Source organism: Pollachius pollachius (assembly GCF_949987615.1).
Source record: "Pollachius pollachius genome assembly, chromosome: 9".
In the NCBI taxonomy this organism is placed as follows: domain Eukaryota; kingdom Metazoa; phylum Chordata; class Actinopteri; order Gadiformes; family Gadidae; genus Pollachius; species Pollachius pollachius.
The window spans coordinates 22,140,172-22,158,275 of record NC_136942.1 but is presented as its reverse complement, the minus strand read 5'-3'; the positions used below and the strand labels follow the sequence as shown (position 1 = coordinate 22,158,275).

The 18,104-nt window shown below is 45.6% G+C and overlaps 3 protein-coding genes across 3 annotated transcripts; 2 read left to right on the top strand and 1 right to left on the bottom strand.

Annotated features, from left to right (window-relative positions):
• Nucleotides 1-1,896: 1,896 nt before the first annotated feature.
• On the top strand, nt 1,897-4,500 carry tmem276a (transmembrane protein 276a; the record flags this gene model as incomplete). The annotated part of the gene is made up of 4 exons (XM_079742876.1): nt 1,897-2,293; nt 2,792-2,905; nt 3,012-3,149; nt 4,196-4,500. The coding sequence occupies 4 exons, from the start codon at nt 1,897-1,899 to the stop codon at nt 4,498-4,500; spliced, it is 954 nt and encodes a 317-aa protein (XP_079599002.1).
• A 2,198-nt stretch (nt 4,501-6,698) lies between these two features.
• On the bottom strand, nt 6,699-7,836 carry fibina (fin bud initiation factor a). Its single transcript, XM_079742896.1, has one exon. It carries the CDS (start codon nt 7,821-7,823, stop codon nt 7,173-7,175), a length of 651 nt encoding a protein of 216 aa, XP_079599022.1. The 5' UTR covers nt 7,824-7,836; the 3' UTR covers nt 6,699-7,172.
• A 586-nt stretch (nt 7,837-8,422) lies between these two features.
• On the top strand, nt 8,423-16,225 carry slc5a12 (solute carrier family 5 member 12; the record flags this gene model as incomplete). The annotated part of the gene is given in 16 exon segments (XM_079742681.1): nt 8,423-8,839; nt 8,843-8,908; nt 9,173-9,238; nt 9,576-9,627; nt 9,776-9,843; nt 10,605-10,759; nt 11,934-12,074; nt 12,508-12,637; nt 12,767-12,855; nt 13,253-13,365; nt 13,636-13,703; nt 14,407-14,493; nt 14,877-15,061; nt 15,505-15,608; nt 15,859-15,983; nt 16,076-16,225. Coding segments are annotated over 16 exon segments (2,016 nt in total).
• Between the last annotated feature and the right edge of the window lie 1,879 nt (nt 16,226-18,104).

The window sequence follows — 18,104 nt, the reverse complement described above, 5'->3', positions numbered from 1 at the left end:
ACAACAAGGCTCTTACACACAGAGTTACACCCAGAAAAGTGTCCCCAGCCAGCTTGTCCTGGGAATCTGTCTAACACACAACAACCAACACATCGGGCAAAACCAAATTGTAAGAAAACAAAAGGAAAATTATTTGGCACATTGGAAATAGCACATTGGAAAGACCAGAGTAAATTGGCATGCTATTTGTCCCTTAACAGAGACTACACCGTGGCAGAATGCCTGACCACCGTGACCGACCCAAAACTGAGGAAATCCTTGACCAGATACAGACTCAGCGAACACAGCCTGGCCATCGAGAAGGGACGCCACAGACAGACCTGGGTCCCAAGAGAAGACAAACTGCACACACAACCAACTAGAGACAGAACTGCACTTCCTGACTTCCTGCCAGTCATACGAAGACATCAAGAATACACACTTCAAACAGATTACAAAGGCATGGAAGGACTTCAAAGACACTCTAGATCAGTGGTATTCACTATTTTTTTCAGGAGAGCCGCACTGACAGGACGACGTCAACAGGAGAACCATTTTTACCGCAAAGTATCAAAAGCTAAAAATCCAGTCATAAATAAGTATGCCTGCTTAATAATATGTCCTCCCTGAAGCAGTGTTTCCCACAGAATTTTGTGAAACTGTGGAGGGAACCCGGTCCTTAGCGGGGTACGGGGGCATGCTCCCCTGGAAGAAAATTTGGTACCTTTTAACCTGGAATGCATCAATCTGGTGCACTTTGAGAGGAAAATTAAGACTTGTGTGACTGTGTGCTATTTTCTGGAATAATGTGGAGACACTGGGTCACATAACATGGAAGCTATTGAAGAATAAGTTTATAAGAATAAGTCAGCGTAGAGCCGAGCAAGTTTAAAAATATTTTCTAGACAAGGCTATATTTCCACCTTTTAATGCTGCTGTTGATTTATTTTTTAAATAATTGTTTGTATTGTTTTTTTAAATATCTGTATTCACTGCATGATCATATCACAGTATATTTTTACCGCCGTGCGAGCCGCAAATAGAGGCTTGGCGAGCCGCGCAATGAGTAATACTGCTCTAGATGCTCACAAACTGCCATACCTGTAAGGAGAAATACAACAATGTGCGAACGCAGCAGCAAGATTTGTCACCAGTTGTGATGAGAGAACGACCTCAAACTCCTCATAGACTCATCCCCCTGGACTCAATCTTCACCCAATAGTTGGACTATTGCGCATCCTCCACAATGTAAATACTGTGTATTTAGAGTGTATCTTTAATTTATCTGTTTATACGAGATACTGTAATTTTTGTAATTTTTATAAATCGCACATTTTACTTTCTAAAGTACTTTGAACACTTGATATGTACAGATACTTTGTATTTAACGGTTTATACTGATTATATTATTATAATATATACCTTACCTTTTTACTTTTTATTTTATAATGCTATTTATTTTATTGTTCACTGCTCTGGCAATGCAAATGTATATTTCTCATGCAATAAAGCTTTTTTGAATAGAAAGTTGAAAAAATTGACAGACAGATATAGATCCACAGAGAGATCAGCATTAATTGAGCCGTGTTTGTTGGAACAATAAGAGTTTTAATGTGAAGGGTCCTCTGTCTCCATCTGCTGGACGGATTCAGAAGAGTGACCGCCGATATGATGCTGAGTTGAGATGCATCACGGACCCACCAAAACATCCAGGCCCTGCACACAGCTCACTAGACGACGGGACTGTTATCTTCTGTGATATACAATCATCCGGAACCGGGGGGGATTCAGACCTAATGTAGATGACCCTACTGTCTATTCGAATCAGGCTGCATCATCATCTGAGGAGCAGACAGATTGTGCAGGAGACGGGCTGTCGTCCCGTGGATTAACAGGGCGCTGAGATCCGCATGGACTATGGCTGCGATGAGGACTTTGACGGTGGCGGGTTTGTTCCTGGCGTTCTGCTCTTTAGGATTAATAGCGATAGCGATTGGCACTGACAACTGGTATGAGACCGATGCACGAAGACATCGGGAACGGTGTAAGAATTATTCCAACAAAAGAAACGACCCTGGATTCATTTACATATCCAGCAACAATCTGCCCCTCCGTATGCTACCGAAGGACCGGGACGTGGACCGGAGGGTGACCAGTGGAGGAATGCTGCTGCGGGCCAGGCGGGACTCCCTGCCTCTTGCACTGGCCATGGAGTCCCTCTGCAGTCGGCAGTTCAATTCCACCATCACCGGGCTGTGGAGGAAGTGCCACCGAGAGGGCTTCGACCTGGAGACCGAGGACCTGATTTTTAAAGGTTAATTAAGTGATTGTACTCGACTGTATCGAATCATAATTGTCTCTCGCACGCGCGTGTATGCGTGTGCGTGTTTGTGCGTGCGTGTGTGTGTGTGAGAGAGAGAAGGAGCGAGAGAGAGAGAGAGAGAGAGAGAGAGAGAGATAGAGAGAGCGAGAGAGCGAGAGAGAGAGAGAGAGAGAGAATGGGAATGCGGTTGTCAGATTGTGTACATGTGTTTCTGTAGGGGGGGGGGGGGGGGGGCTGAGTTTGGGGGCGGGGGTGCTGTATTCTAAGCACGGGCAGATTTGTGTTTCTTTGTGCACGAGACGCTATCCAAGGTGTTGATGAGGCGCGCGTCACTTCGAGGTCTACGCAGTATCACAGAGCGCATACAGCCTCATGTCGACCCATGTGCAATCAATATAAGGTGCTTCGTGATACGAAGCACCTTATTCTCAAGCATTTTAGGTTACATGTCAATGAAACACATTCTCCTCATGCTGATTCAATCTGCAGGGTTGGTCCCTCGCTGCACCTCCATCAAATACTACTACTCGTCTTCTGCTCTGCCCCGGAATCTACCCGTCAACCTGACCAAAACAATCCGGCAGGACGAATGGCACGCACTCCGTACGTCTCACGTTTTCCCTCTTCCCATCGTTAAACACTGACAGCCCATACTGACAGCTGTGGGCGTGAGGCTCATGTTAAACTGAACCGGTTTATCCCTCTGCAGACCTCCAGAGGATGACCGCCAGCTTCATCGGGATGGCGGTGTCCATCATCCTCTTCGGCTGGGTCATAGGGGTTCTGGGCTGCTGTAAGGACCATGACCTCATGCAGTACGTGGCCGGCCTACTGTTCCTAATGGGAGGTGGGTGCTGCTGGAGATATCATCTGTATAATCAGCTATCAGCATATAAACACAGAATCTGTAGGCCACGGTAAGACTTTGGTATCGGATGCACTCTTGATTTATTTTGTAGTTCGTTTGAAGTTCGACCAGTATTGACCAATCACGCTTGAGCAGGCATTAGTGGCACGCATGTACACAGTCTGTTGATCAACAATTTTAGATCCTATTGTCTATCAGCTGATGAAGATTTCGATTTTTAGTGGCCTTGATATCTGTTTATAGAATTAGCCGAAAATTCGTCTGAACCGATATATATAGCGGAGGCTTTCCAAAATTGCTTACAAAAATAGCTATACATGAAGCACTACCCTTTAAAACCACAGAGGGGCAGTAGAGCCCTGATTATAAAGAGGGACTCTGAAGCCGGGACACACATGCCTGTGTGTCCCGTGTCCCATGTCTGTGTGAGGAGCTGCATGGACGATTTAAGAGCATTCATTTGGAGTAAGTCATTCAAGGATTTTTTTCTTCGCAAATGAAATGTCTGAAGGGGCAATGCTTTCCTCCTGTTCCGTCCGTCCAGCAAACTGCAGAAGATCACTTACCAACCGACGTATCTCAGCTATAACCTTTTTGACTTTCGGTAAATTTAGTCAACAGAATCTCTTCTATCTTTCTTATGTGAGAGTTAAGTGAGAACAAGGCAAGAAGCAAATTGATGTGTTTTAGGACATCAATGGGCTGTTTTCTGCTGAAGGTTAGCCTTTGTGCTGCGTCTCCAGGCAGAATACACAGGGAAAACATGCTTTCAGCGGAGGATCCACAGAGCCTGTCTGGAGGGGAATGGATAACACAACTTATACTCTTGCAAGGGATTTTAAACATAGGATGTTGAGTTCAATCTTTCGTGGTGTTGAACATTAACTGATGTTCGGGCCGGGGGGGGGGGCTGTTATTGCGTCTGTAGTTTAACATGTTGTACTCAAGATAACATGTTGTACTCACGATATGTAACGACCTTGAGGAAATGATGTCGTGTGCATCCCTCCCTCTCTCTGTACCAGGGACGTGCTGCATCATCTCCCTGTGTACGTGCGTGGCGGGGATCAACTTCGAGCTGTCCCGCTATCCGCGCTTCATCTACGGCATCCCGGAGGACATCGGCCACGGCTACGGCTGGTCCATGTTCTGCGCCTGGGGCGGACTGGGCCTAACACTGCTGGCCGGGTTTCTATGTACATTGGCTCCCTCGCTCTACCCCCCCCACAGCCACTCTCACAGCCACGCCCACACCCACACCTCCTCCTCCTCCTCCTCCGCCCTGGCAGTGGTGCTGGACAAGCCCAGACATGAGAACGGCTGCGTGTGACCGGGATGAGCTCCATGGATCCATAGTGGAGCAGAGGAAGAAGAGGCTTGTTTTGAGCTGGACCAGGGACAAGAACCAGGGGTTCTGGTGACACCAAGAGACTCCCACAGTGAGAGCCCCGACTCAGTGGCGCACAACCTACAAGCACTGGTTTGTATTTAACTGGACTGACGGTTCTCTCAAGCAGTTGTCCTGGTGCTTTTGTTTTCCCTTATTCCCCTCTCTCATGAATGACGTGTTTAATGTTTTGCCTGCTCTTCAAGGGAGAGAATAATTACACTGTTAATCAATTTCCTCCTGCAAAATCACAGGCAGGAGACAACTAGCACAACAAATCCGTACGGAATATGAAATAATGGATGTGTATTGTCACTTTTCAAAAGGGCAATTGTGTGTCATGATGTACCCATTCTAAATCAATAAAAAATGGAGTAAGCTTTTGGAATATGTGCAGATCACATTGTGTTTGTTCAACACTTAGTTTGTAGTGTTTTAAGGTATTCTGATCAAACAAGCTCGAACTTTTGACTGAGATGTTAAAGTGTTGGCAGACAGTTGGAACAATCTTTCCACTTAGTAATGAAAACCTTATTTAGCCAAATGTTTTATTACATATTGAAAGCTAAAGTATAAAGACACACACACACACACCGAACACAGAAATGGAACACACACATGCACGCGCACGCACGCACACCCACACACACACACACACACACACACACACACACACACACACACACACACAACCACCCAAACCTAAACACACAAATAGATACCCATACATACACACGCACGCACACATCAAACTAGCACAGACACACACACACAAACAGACACACAAACAGACACATGCATACACACACTCACAAACACACAGGGTTGTGAATAATTCAAAATTGATTTCATACTCTTGTCAATTAATGACTCTTAAACCCTTATTTAACATCGGAAGAAAAAAAAGTATAACAATCAATTTATTTTCTAAATGTAACACTAGGAGGCGGTGTTACTCTGCTTCTCCCACGGGGCCACCAAGACTCCGTTGATTAGGATTCCTAGGAGGACACCTCCACTTTTCTTCACTAATAAAACAAACACATGTTGAGAATGGTTATGAATTACATCAACTGATGTACAAGTCAATGACTTCGAATGTATTTTATGACGAAATTTCAACGATTTCTCTAATTTGCATTGACCTTCAGTCATGTTGGCACTGGCTGGTGCTGTCGGGGCGAAGCTGTGCTGATGAGGAAAGCCAGACAGGGAGGAAGTCACACCCAGTCGCACCATGCAGGCCATGCAGCTCCTGGGACCACAACCCTGGGAAACACGGCACTATAGCAGTTACTTTGTGGCTTTTGGGGCTGGAGGGAGTGAGAGCAGACTTTAAACATTGGGTTGACAGCCGTCAGAAACAATCAAACGCAGATTAATTTCATAGGAATACACAAATATGTGATTCAATCAACGACAAAAAGTGCTATCTTTCAGAAATATTTTGACTGAATCCTAATGTTCCTTTAAGGGATTTTTGTTTTACTTATTTTGTTTCTTTCGTCTGAAACATACTTCTAATTTCAGGAAACAATAAACTATGTATTTGCCTGGGACTTGGACACGCCATTTCAAGGAATACTCTGTTCAAGGAAAAGTATAAAACAATATCTTAAGTCCTGCTCAGGCCAGATCTTCAACCATACAATAACACACCAGTCTCTCAGTTAGAGGATACAAAACAGGCCTTTGAAGCCAGGACTTCCTGCCCGACGTGATGACTTCCAGATGGACTTCCCGGGGAAATAACAATCTTTCAATGTCAATCAACCAGTAGCACCACACAGTAGACGTAATAAAAAAGTTGACCATTTGGGTTCTTTTTTTGCTACAAACAAAAATCATCCCATGCATTTGAACTCTCTCTGAATAGAATCTCACTGCTTTAATGGTTGATCAATGACTTCATTCATTAAAAGAGTAACACATGGCGAAGGGTTTAAATTAGTTCTTTATTAGGCTTTATAATAGGATTTATGATGTCATGTTTGTTGTTTGGGTTTCCTCTTCCTTTATGCTAACAGGCTGCATTATAGCAAGACCCAGTATAGCCATACACATAACTCACAAAGACAAACACAAACACAACACATAAAACGACAATGGTAGGTATTGAATTACTGAAGGTGATCCTATTCTGTTGGAGCGGTGGTGGAGATGACCCGGGAGGGGGCTTACTTTAGTCTGTCCCGTGTGAGGCTGAGGAATGTGTTGATGTTATTCTTAGAGCTCATTCCAGCAGACACTCGCTTCAGAGGAGCCGGTATAAAGGTCACACTTAAAGATAGATACGAGGATATTCTTCAACCCCAACGGATTTCACTTTGTTAATTGTTAATTAAAGCCCCCCCCCTTCCTTTCTCCCTTTTGTCTATTATCTCTCTGTCTCTTTCTCCCACACACGTGCACCCAACAGTACAGAGACACACGCTCCCACACACAGAGGCACAAGCGCACAAACAAAGATACACATGCACACCAGACAGACAGACAGACAGACAGACAGACAGACAGACAGACAGACAGACAGACAGACAGACAGACAGACACACACACACACACACACATACACACACACACACACACACACACAAAGGCTTAAGCCGTCCCCATTAAACATTAAGATAATCTGTTTTTAAACGGCTCAATCGAGCGCCATGACTCCGGATGACGAGGGAAAGCAATTCTTGCTGGTCTTTAAGTCCCAGGGAGATGTCCTTTGTCTCCCTGATACGCCTCTTCACATCATCGAGAGGCTTCACCACAAGTCCGTTCAGCTGATGCTCCTCTCTCTGGTCGCTCTCTTGACTCTGCTTGAACTTGACCTCCAGCTCCAGCAGAGACGCGTCCACGCTGGTGAAGGCTTCACCGATCTGAGACAACTCCCGCCGCAGATACTTCCCGTAGCCCTCGTCGCCGTCCAGGTCATACGATATAGTCCTCACGATTCCATCAAGCAGTCTGGCCGTGTCCTCCACCTGATGCCTGGCGATGATGAAGTCGTCCCGGATCACAGAGTCGCTGTCCTCGTTCGCGTCACATCTACGCGCGCCCGAGAATCGGAACAACATTTGACATTTTTCGGGGTCGTCGTATTCTTCAAAATCACCGTCCGGAACAAAGAAGTGATGGAAAGTTCCGTTGGAGAGCTCGGGCTGCAGGGGCCCGCTGTAGACAGCGGTGTGTAACGGCAAGCACATCACCATGAGGACCAGTGGTCCTACAGAACCCGAGCCCATCAGGCCCTTGTTGTGTCCTCCCATGCTGTCTGCTGCGAGCTGCTCCACTCTCTGTACCAACTTCTGCAGCAGCAGCAGCAGTGAAAACGCACGCACGTTTCATTTGGACTCAGGTTACACTCTCAGGCACAGCTTGCCTCTGGCAGAGCCTCCCCCAACCACATTCAGCCATGCAAATGTACAAGTAACCATGTGCTATATTGGCTTCCATCAAAGGTACCTTTCATCGTATCTAGGCCTATATATATATATATGGTATCTGCTTTTCTAACGTCATAACGTCTGGTAAGGGAGGATTTTGGTCTGCAGACAGTGGTCAGGAATGTCATGATGTGTATCCCTTATAATGATGCATAAGCAGGCTGTGGCCTTCATCATCATTCACACCGGAAGATCTCTGGTTAATACCGGACCTGCCAAGTTAATGTTTAACATTTATCTCTCATTTAAAATCATCTCAACAAGTCTATTATCTGCCAATGCAAAGTGCATTCCCTCAATCATCAACCCGACGGGGGGACAGATGCACCGTTTACAGTTTTTGAAAAAATAGCGATAACCATCCTAAGCACAGGCTGTAAAGACAGGAAAACGCAGTAAAGCTGCCCAGCTGTTCCTCCACCATGACGGTCTCAGAGAGCCCTGTGGGGACCTTCGTGACCTGGGACTACGTGGTCTTTGCCCTGCTCTTTGTGGTCTCCTCAGGGATAGGGGTCTTCTTCGCCATCAAGGAGAGGAATGCCGACTCATCCAAGGACTTCCTGGTCGGGGGCCGGCAGATGACGTGTGTCCCGGTGGCCCTGTCCCTCACGGCCAGCTTCATGTCGGCCGTCACGGTGCTGGGGGCTCCGGCCGACGTCTACCGTTTCGGGGCCTCCTACATCCTGTACGCCATTGCCTACACCTTCGTGGTGGTGGTGACTGCCGAGCTCTTCGTCCCGGTCTACTACGCCTCAGGGATCACCAGCACCTACGAGGTGATTTACAGGCCTGTCTCCTTTATCACCGCGCACAGAGAAAGGACCTCCACTTTAGGATGTTAACGATTGAGGGGTTGTTGGAGGGCTGTGGTGAGCAGCGCCGGGTTTATGAGTGGCTCCTCTTGCCCCGTGTTGGAGTGAGCATTAACAGGCTCTGTCAGTTGATTACTCAGCTGCACAGCTGAGAGGCCCTCCTGTGTTATTCAGCTTAGATTGATCACACCCTGTTCTTCGGCGATGAAATCAACACAATGTTCTTCTTTTCTAACTCCGACCCGACCTTGGGTAAAGTCAGGACCCCCGGATTAGAAACATATGGTGGCTCTGATGCGTTGACCTTCATATTTCCCCATCCTCTGGTTTAACCAAATGATTGGCTGTGTTCCTTAATAGTACCTGGAGCTCCGGTTCTGCAGGAGTGTGCGTGTGATGTCCACCCTGCTCTACCTGGTGCAGACAGTAAGTGTGATGGACTGTAGCTGCGACAGACACAGTGTTAGTTTAGTATTGGCATAGTATTTCCTCTACCCTTTAACCTACTGCAGAAGTCTCTTCTCCACCTCATAGCAGCTGTTGCTTAGTTGAAAAGGATTTTAACTTTTCCGTACTCAGTAGAGAAAGACTAGTATAGAAGAAAAAACGATTACAACCATCCAACCCAACTGTGAACAGGAAACCTCAATGTGGTGGTCTCTCAGTCAAGAAGACACATAGTCCAGCTCCAGAAGGAAAAGAGGAATGGAATCTGCATCATTATACATGCTGACATGCTGACATGTGTTCCACTGCTTTGCAGATTCTCTACACAGGAGTAGTGGTGTATGCCCCGGCCCTGGCCCTCAACCAAGGTAGATAAACACTGTAGATAAGAGAACATTCCCATGGTCTCAGGGGACATCGAAACAGCTTCCCTTTCTCTCTCTCTCCCATCCATCCAATCCATCCATTTCTCTAAGTGTTCCCATTGTAACTGACTGACTGTTGTTCTCTCTGCAGTGACGGGCTTCAACCTGTGGGGCTCTATAGTGGCCACAGGCATCGTGTGCACATTCTACTGCACCTTGGTAAGTCGAGAGCAGACCACTGCTTGTCTGAGCCCAACATGGCTGCAGGCGCCCCCTGTTTCTGTTTAAGGAGCCCAAGGTAAACACAAGTCATCAGAGGGAGCATATATATGCAGACCAGAAGTGAACTACTGTTGTTCATTAGACACAGTGTGTGGGTTAATGTGTGTGTGGCACATCCGCAAGTATTTGTCTATGTGTGTGTTTGTGAGTGTCTTGCACCCACTCTTTGGTGTCTATGTGCTCGTGTGGATGTATTTATGTGTTTGTATGTTTTGGTGTGTTTGTGTTTGTGGTTGTATCTGTGTGTGTGTAATATGTGCGCGTGTGCGTTTGTTTGTTTCTGTGTTAGTGTGTGTTTGTGTGGGTGTATGCATGAATTTATCTGTCGTTGTCTGTGTGGGGAATGTGTGTCTATGCATATATTTATCTGTGTGTGTGTGTGTGTGTGTGTGTGTGTTTTTGTGCAATTGTGTGTGTGTGTGTGTGTGTGATTGTGTGTGTGTGTGTGTGTGGAATGTGTGTGTGTCTGTGCGTGCGTGTGTATGTATGCATGTATTTATCTTTGTGTGTGTCCGTGTCTGTGTGTGTGTGTGTTTGTGTGTGTGTGTGTATGTGTGTGTGCATGTATTTATCTGTATGTGGGTGGTTGTGTGTGTGTTGGGGTGTGTGTGAGCATGTATTTATGTGTGTGTCTGTGTGTGTGTGTGTGTGTGTGTGTGTGTGTTTGTGTGTGTGTGTGTGTGTGTGTGTGTGTGTAGGGGGGACTGAAGGCGGTGGTCTGGACGGATGCCTTTCAGATGGTGGTCATGGTGATGGGTTTCCTTTCCGTGCTGATCCAGGGGGCCCAGAGTGTTGGGGGGATAGAGGCCATGTGGAGCAAGGCCCAGGCGGGGGGCCGGCTGGATGTCTTTGAGTAAGCAGCGCTGCGGTTAAGCTGTATGCATTTCCATTCCAGGCTCTGAGCCACATCCCCCCAAAGTACTGCTGGAGCATAGTAGGACTGCTGGGTCTGGGTTTAGAGGTGGAACCATCCAGGTGGAGAGGTACACACATCCAGGTGATAGTTACACACATCCAGGTGATAGGTACACATCCAGGGGGAGGGGTACACACATCCAGCTGATAGGTACACACATCCAGGTGAGAGGTACACACATCCAGGTGATAGGTACACACATCCAGGTGGAGAGGTACACACATCCAGGTTATAGGTACACACATCCAGGGGGAGGGGTACACATATCCAGGTGAGAGGTAGACCCATCCAGGTGATAGTTACACACATCCAGGTGGAGGGGTACACACATCCAGGTGATAGGTACACACATCCAGGTGATAGGCGCACACATCCAGGTGGAGAGTTACACACATCCAGGTGGAGAGGTACACACATCCAGGTGATAGGTACGTACATCCAGGGGGAGGGGTACACATATCCAGGTGATAGGTACAAACATCCAGGTGATAGGTAAACACATCCAGGTGGAGAGGTACAAACATCCAGGTGAAGTGGTACACACATCCAGGTGATAGGTACACACATCCAGGTGGAGACGTACAAACATCCAGGTGATAGGTGCACACATCCAGGTGGAGAGGTACACACATCCAGGTGATAGGTACACACATCCAGGGGGAGGGGTACACATCCAGGTGATAGGTACAAACATCCAGGTGATAGGTAAACACATCCAGGTGGAGAGGTACACCCATCCAGGTGATAGGTACACACATCCAGGTGGAGAGGTACACACATACAGGTGATAGGTACACACATCCAAGTGATAGGTACACACATCCAGGTGATAAGTTCACCCATCCAAGTGGAGGGGTACACACATCCAGGTGATAGGTACACACATCCAGGTGATAGGTGCACACATCTAGGGGTAGAGGTACCCACATCCAGGTGATAGGTACACACATCCAGGTGATCAGACAATTACCTCCGTCCAGACAAGCTGAGGAGAAACTGAACGTGGAACTCGCAAATCAACCAGCTAGCATTCAGAACGAGGATGGCCGCTAGGAGAATCAGGTCCACCAGTGTCCTTGGCTGTCAAACAACCATACTGTTCCGCCCTCAGCTTCGACCCCAACCCGCTGAGACGACACACCTTCTGGACGCTGTCCATCGGGGGCACCTTCACGTGGCTGGGCATTTACGGGGTCAACCAGTCTGTCATCCAGAGATGCATCTCCTGCAAGACCCAGACCCACGCCAGACTGTAAGCATCCTGTCTCACAAACACTGTGCAGCCTGGAGAAAGGATATATGTATCTATACATATATATCTATATCTATATCTATATCTATATCGATAGCTATATCTATGTATATATATATATATATTTATATATATATATATATATGTGTGTATATTTCTGTCTTTTATATATATGTATAAATAAATATATCTATAAATATAAAATATATATATAAGTATAAATAGATATATATAGCCTATATATGACAAAATAGTTTCACCAAAGATCCATGAACTTTATGTCTCTTGCATGATTCAGCTCCCATTTTTGTGAACACAAATGTAAAATCAGAAAATTTCACTTTTTCAATGCAGATGATTGTTGCCTGCGTGTATTTTTACTGCGAGTCCCTACGACCCGGCGTCCCTGAGCCTGGGTCTGTTGTGTTCCCAGGGCGCTGTACCTCAACCTCCTGGGTCTGGTGGTCATCCTGTGCTGCGCGGTGTTCTGCGGCCTCATCATGTACGCCTTCTACGCTGACTGTGACCCGTGGACCGCAGGGCGCGTGTCAGCCCCAGATCAGGTTTGTACTCTGGTCTCCAATGTCCCTTCTCATTTTGGTAGCGCACAAAAGGACTCGTTCACACCCTGTCCCACACTGGTTTCTGTTGTGACCCAGTCTGATGAAGCTCTGTGTTTCTGACCTCCACAGCTCATGCCGTACTTTGTGATGGAGATCCTGGGGGAGTTCCCCGGGCTGCCCGGGCTGTTTGTGGCGTGTGCCTTCAGTGGAACCCTCAGGTCTGTAAAGCACGAGTTGTACAAGTTGTTCAAGTTCAAGTGCTTTTATTTGTCAAATGCAAAACATAACAGGCAAAGCAGTCATAGCTGACATTCTTGTATCCCGAGCTCTCCTTAACAATTCAAAGAATATAAAAAAATATATATAGTATACGAAGATAAAACGAGTAAAGCCTAACATGGTACAAATATCGAAGAACAAAATAAGTAACAAAATAGTTTAAATAAAACTCGAATATATGTACAGTGTATATATATATATATAAATATAAATATATATGCACAGTAATATATAGATTTATAACAATAAGGTGTGTCAGCGCATTTGTTAGAGTGCTCTCATTAACAACCTGAGGAAAGACTTTTCTTTAACCACTCCATTCCTCGTCTCCTCTAGCACTGTGGCCGCCAGCATCAACGCACTCGCCACGGTGACGTACGAGGACTTTGTGAAGCACTGCTGGGCCAATCTCTCCAACACAGTCACCACCTGGACCATCAAAGGCCTTTGTAAATAAACACACACTAATGTCTTTGAAGATAAGATAGGATGGTACTTTGATCTGTAAATGAGCCGTGGATGTTGAACATTCCATATTGAGGGAGATCACAGGTATTGACGGTACATTATTTTACCTTTATATTATTGACCGTACTGACTGTTCTACAGAGCATTAACATGCTACCACAAAAGAGATGATAGATGTGGTAATAAAGGTTAGGCAGTGTAGAAATCTGTCACTAATTATTACCTTGTATTATGGGACATTGTGTCTGAAGGTGTCATCTTTGGAATAGCCTGCACCTCCATGGCAGTAGTGGCCTCCTACATGGGAGGAATCGTTCAGGTAAAGTGATACCTGCTCTCTGCTCCTCCTCCTTCCCTTGCTCAGTTCCCCCTTTCCTTCAGCCTTCCTCATCTTTTATCTCCAGTCTTTCTAACTATTCTGTAGTCTGTTTGTCCTCTTCTTCACCACCTTCATCTTCGGTTTCCTATTATTCCAATTACTTCTATTGTCACTTCGTCTTTGTGTTGTTCTTGCCATCTTTATCACTACCTTCATCATCTTTTTCTTCTTCCACCTCCTCGTCTTCTATCTGTATTTCCTCCTCCTCCTCCTTTACTTCCTCTTCCTCGACTTCTAGCTGTACTTCCTCCTCCTCCTCTACTTCCCCTTCCTCGTCTTCTACTTATGCTTCCTCTTCGTTTTCTAGCTGTACTTCCTCCTCCTCCTCTACTTCTACCTGCACTTCATCCTTTTCTTCCTCCTCTTTTTCCTCTTTCACGTCTTCTACCTCTACTTTCTCCTCCTCCTCCTCTTCGTGTCCTCTACCTAATAATAATAATGGATTGAATTTATATAGCGCATTTCTAGACACTCAAAGACGCTTTACAGTGTACCTCATCCTCCTATACCTCCTCGTCTTCTACCTGTACTTCCTCCTCCTCTTCTTTGCCTTCCTCCTCTTCTTCATTGTCGTTTGAAGCACAGCGGAATCCAGCGCCTGCTTACGATGTGACCGTTGTTGTGTTTGGTTTGTTTCTGCCAGGCGGCTCTCAGCATCCATGGGATGTGTGGGGGCCCCATGCTGGGAATGTTCTCCCTCGGCATCCTGTTTCCCTGCGCCAACTCTAAGGTACAACCACATCGCACATGAAAAGTGAAAGATGTGTTCAGAATAGCATTATTCTGCTCAGAACAGAATAGTGCTTGAGTCAAAGTAGGAGGTCTACATTACTGAGTCAGCAAATTCGGCGCCCAAAGAAGTTGTAAAAATTGCGGGTAGCTGGGAGGAGCGACTTCTGCACTTCAGCACTGCACAGTCTGACGTCAAACCGTTACGGAGGTAAGTTTGAGCGCAAACAAGCTCTTTCACGTGCTTATTGAGGGCCGTTCTCGGTGGGCGCGAATGCTCCCCTTGGCTCGGACATCACATAACTGTCTAAAGTCTAAACAGATTATATCAGCCCTTTAAGGTTATATCAGCCCCTGTCCCGTGCCGCCCTCTCTGCTGTGTAGGGCGCCATCGGAGGGTTTATCGCAGGAATTGCCGTGGCCTTCTGGGCCGGGATTGGCGCCTTTATCTACCCTGCCCAGCCCTTCAACTCAAGGCCCTTACCCCTGATCACCGATGGGTGTCCATGGCTCAACTCATCTGTCAGCCCTGCCACCGACGCACCCTTCCTCACCTCTCTCCCCCCCAGGTATACACTTTACCTCCACATAATGGGTCTGCCTCCACTGTGACATATAGACCCACATAAATGTCACGCATCTAATATATCAGGCAAGGTAAGTCATTGATAATAAAGGTTATAAAACAGCATTTTATTATTTATCAACAGGTAAGTGTATGCTTGTTTGTTCATGACACCAGTTCCTTGGCAGACTTTTTTGAAACAAATGGTTTCATTTCACTGAAAAAATTATAAAACCAGAACAAATCCATTGTTTCAGCAACATACCAAATTGCTGGTGCCAAGCCATGTGTGACACAACAGAGTGCAGCACAATGGGGGAAGGGAGAAAGAAGAAAGGATAAAAATGGCTCTTTTCATTGCTCTATAAATCTAGAAATAGTGTTTGTGGCAGCTGAGCCAGAGGAATGATGTGTCCCCTGCGGGGCCCTTTGTGCTGCTGTCCCCAGGACGCCCCTGGCTGACTCCTGGTACTCCCTGTCCTATCTGTACCTCAGCGCCGTGGGCTTCATCACCACCCTCACCGTGGGCCTGCTCATCACCTCCCTCACCGGTAATGTATCTGGGGGCCGCTCCGGGGCCGTAAGTCTCCCCCAGTCACCCCAGATCCCGGGGGTCCGGCAGCTGTCTGAGGGGACAGGGAGGGAGGAGGGACACGTTGAGTTATGGTCTGACGTGATGAGGCTGTGTGTCATTTTGTGCACCTGTTTTTTATGATTATTCTGACAGGCTGTCCAAGTGGTTTTGGATTAGATACTGAAAGGATATCTGGAAAGAATTTCACATTCTTTCTTCTACATTAGGATTCAACAAGGGCAATAATGTGGATCCACTGCTTGTGAGGCCGTTGGGAAATCTGTTCTGCTTCTGGTCCGAAAGGGGAAAGCAAATGTGCTGGGGGGGTGCCCACACCAAACCCCGAGAGCAGGTAAGATCGGAACATGGAAGCCATGAAAATGCAGGATTGCATTCCTAATGGTGACCCAAAACAATGAACTGTGACTCTGTTTCGGCCCCTAGGAGCCCAAATGTACGGACTCAAAGGACGAGGGGAAGAGCAGCAAAGCGATGGGAGAGGAGTGGCTGGAGACCACACGGAAGGGCGCCCCTGACGGGGAGGAGGAGTGTTACTCAAACGCAGGGTTCGTCTCAGAGACACACTCCTTTTAAACGGGACAAATGCCCTCTGGCATAGAACCTGGAAATACGTTATTTAATATGACCCATTCAGTTTGGTCCCATTTGACTTTTAAAGCACTCCACATCCGCTGCATGGGACATCTGTAGAATGTGATGAAAGACTCTTTCAAGAAAGACATTCATATTTCAATAAAAAAATATAGACAAGTAATATTCAAACAACTTTATTACATCTGTTTCATACAGTTTCTGTTTCAATATGTATTTTATTTATTCATTTTTTACATGTAAACAGTAACATAGTTAACAATGTTATTGATACATGCCATCTCACAACTGTTACTGTATAACAACATCGTATTATACAACAGAATTATTTATGGTCATGATCATGATGTAGTTTTTTCGAATAACTATTCTACCTTCTCAACAACAATCCTACATTCTTACTTCAATTGCAGAAATAGAGTTAAAGAATATAAATGTCCAGTCTTTGCCAAGACCATTATGTGCAAGTCCAAGCTTATATTACTTTGAATACCATTCTCTGATTCTGCTATTGCCAACGCTGGAGGGAGTGTAACAATACCCTTTCATTGCTTCCATATGCTTCTTGAAAAGGGTGAGCTGGTGCATTGAGCACAAAGCCAGTAACAGATCAACGTATTACAGAGGAGAGAGCGAGAGCCAACCTGACAGTCTTCCGAATATATCTATATTCCTTACATATTGTAACCCCTTCACAAAAGATAATATATTTCTATTTTATTAAAAAAATAGTTTGCACTGGAAGACAAGTGTTGTGAACCATGTAAAGTGACCTCTCCAATATAAAGCCAGCAGCCTTGGGTTGAGGAATCTCTATTAAAAAGAGTCTTCCGAGCATTAACAACAAATGAAAAGTTTCTACATAAGTGGTCCTAAAGATCAACAGAAGATCAAAGATCGAATCATTTTCACAAGTTCAAATCAGACGCAAGCCATGCATACAAAACGTGGGACGAAGGTAGGAGGACATTTGCACTTGTTCTCTGAAATCTAAAAAGGCATCGGAAATATTTCATGATGACTGCAGCAATTCATTTATTACAACATGCATAGATTTTCAAAAGTCACAAACCGAGGAACATACAGTCGACGGCCGGGCTAGGCTCACAACCTGTCCTTGATTTCCTTCCTTCTGAAATGTGGGCAGGCAAATATAACCCAGGAAGTGAATGTTTGTGGTGCGGTCACGCCTCAGAGGACCAGGGAGGATGTCGTTACGCCTGTGAGGCTATGTGTCGTTAGATTTTATCGTACATGATGATTATTATATGGTTGACAATGTTTGAAGTGTGATTTGAATCGGAAGTAGTATACATCATTTGAATAAGTAACAACCATTTGTCAGTGTGTTTCTATCAATAAAGCTGTGGATTATTCATGCAGATGCATTTCATGGTTCTAATCCCCTGAGGATGGCCAGGTACCATGAAGCTAGGGTGGGAGAGAGGTCAATGCGTGATGGCTGCACTCAAGCAATCCATAGGAAACCATGGTGTTCATGATGAATATGTACACCAAAAGAAGAGCAACAAGACATAATGGGCTAATGATCACATTTAAATAAATGACGTGATGACATGATATGATAAGGAAACCAAATTTGAAGTCATAGGAACTAAGTAAAATGTCTGTAACTTTAACATATGAAATTACTTTCTTTTCATGGTCATTTCCATTGAAATGAAGTTTTTTATTTACCCCAAATGTAAAGATCAGAGTACAAAAGATAAAGGCAGTGCTAACAAGTCTGCACATTAACAGTTGAACTCTTTTATATAAAATAATTGTCATATTAATTTCCATCGCGGCAAAGAATAGTGGCTTTGATAATCAGCCTTGGTGGATCTCCCACGCTGCCTGC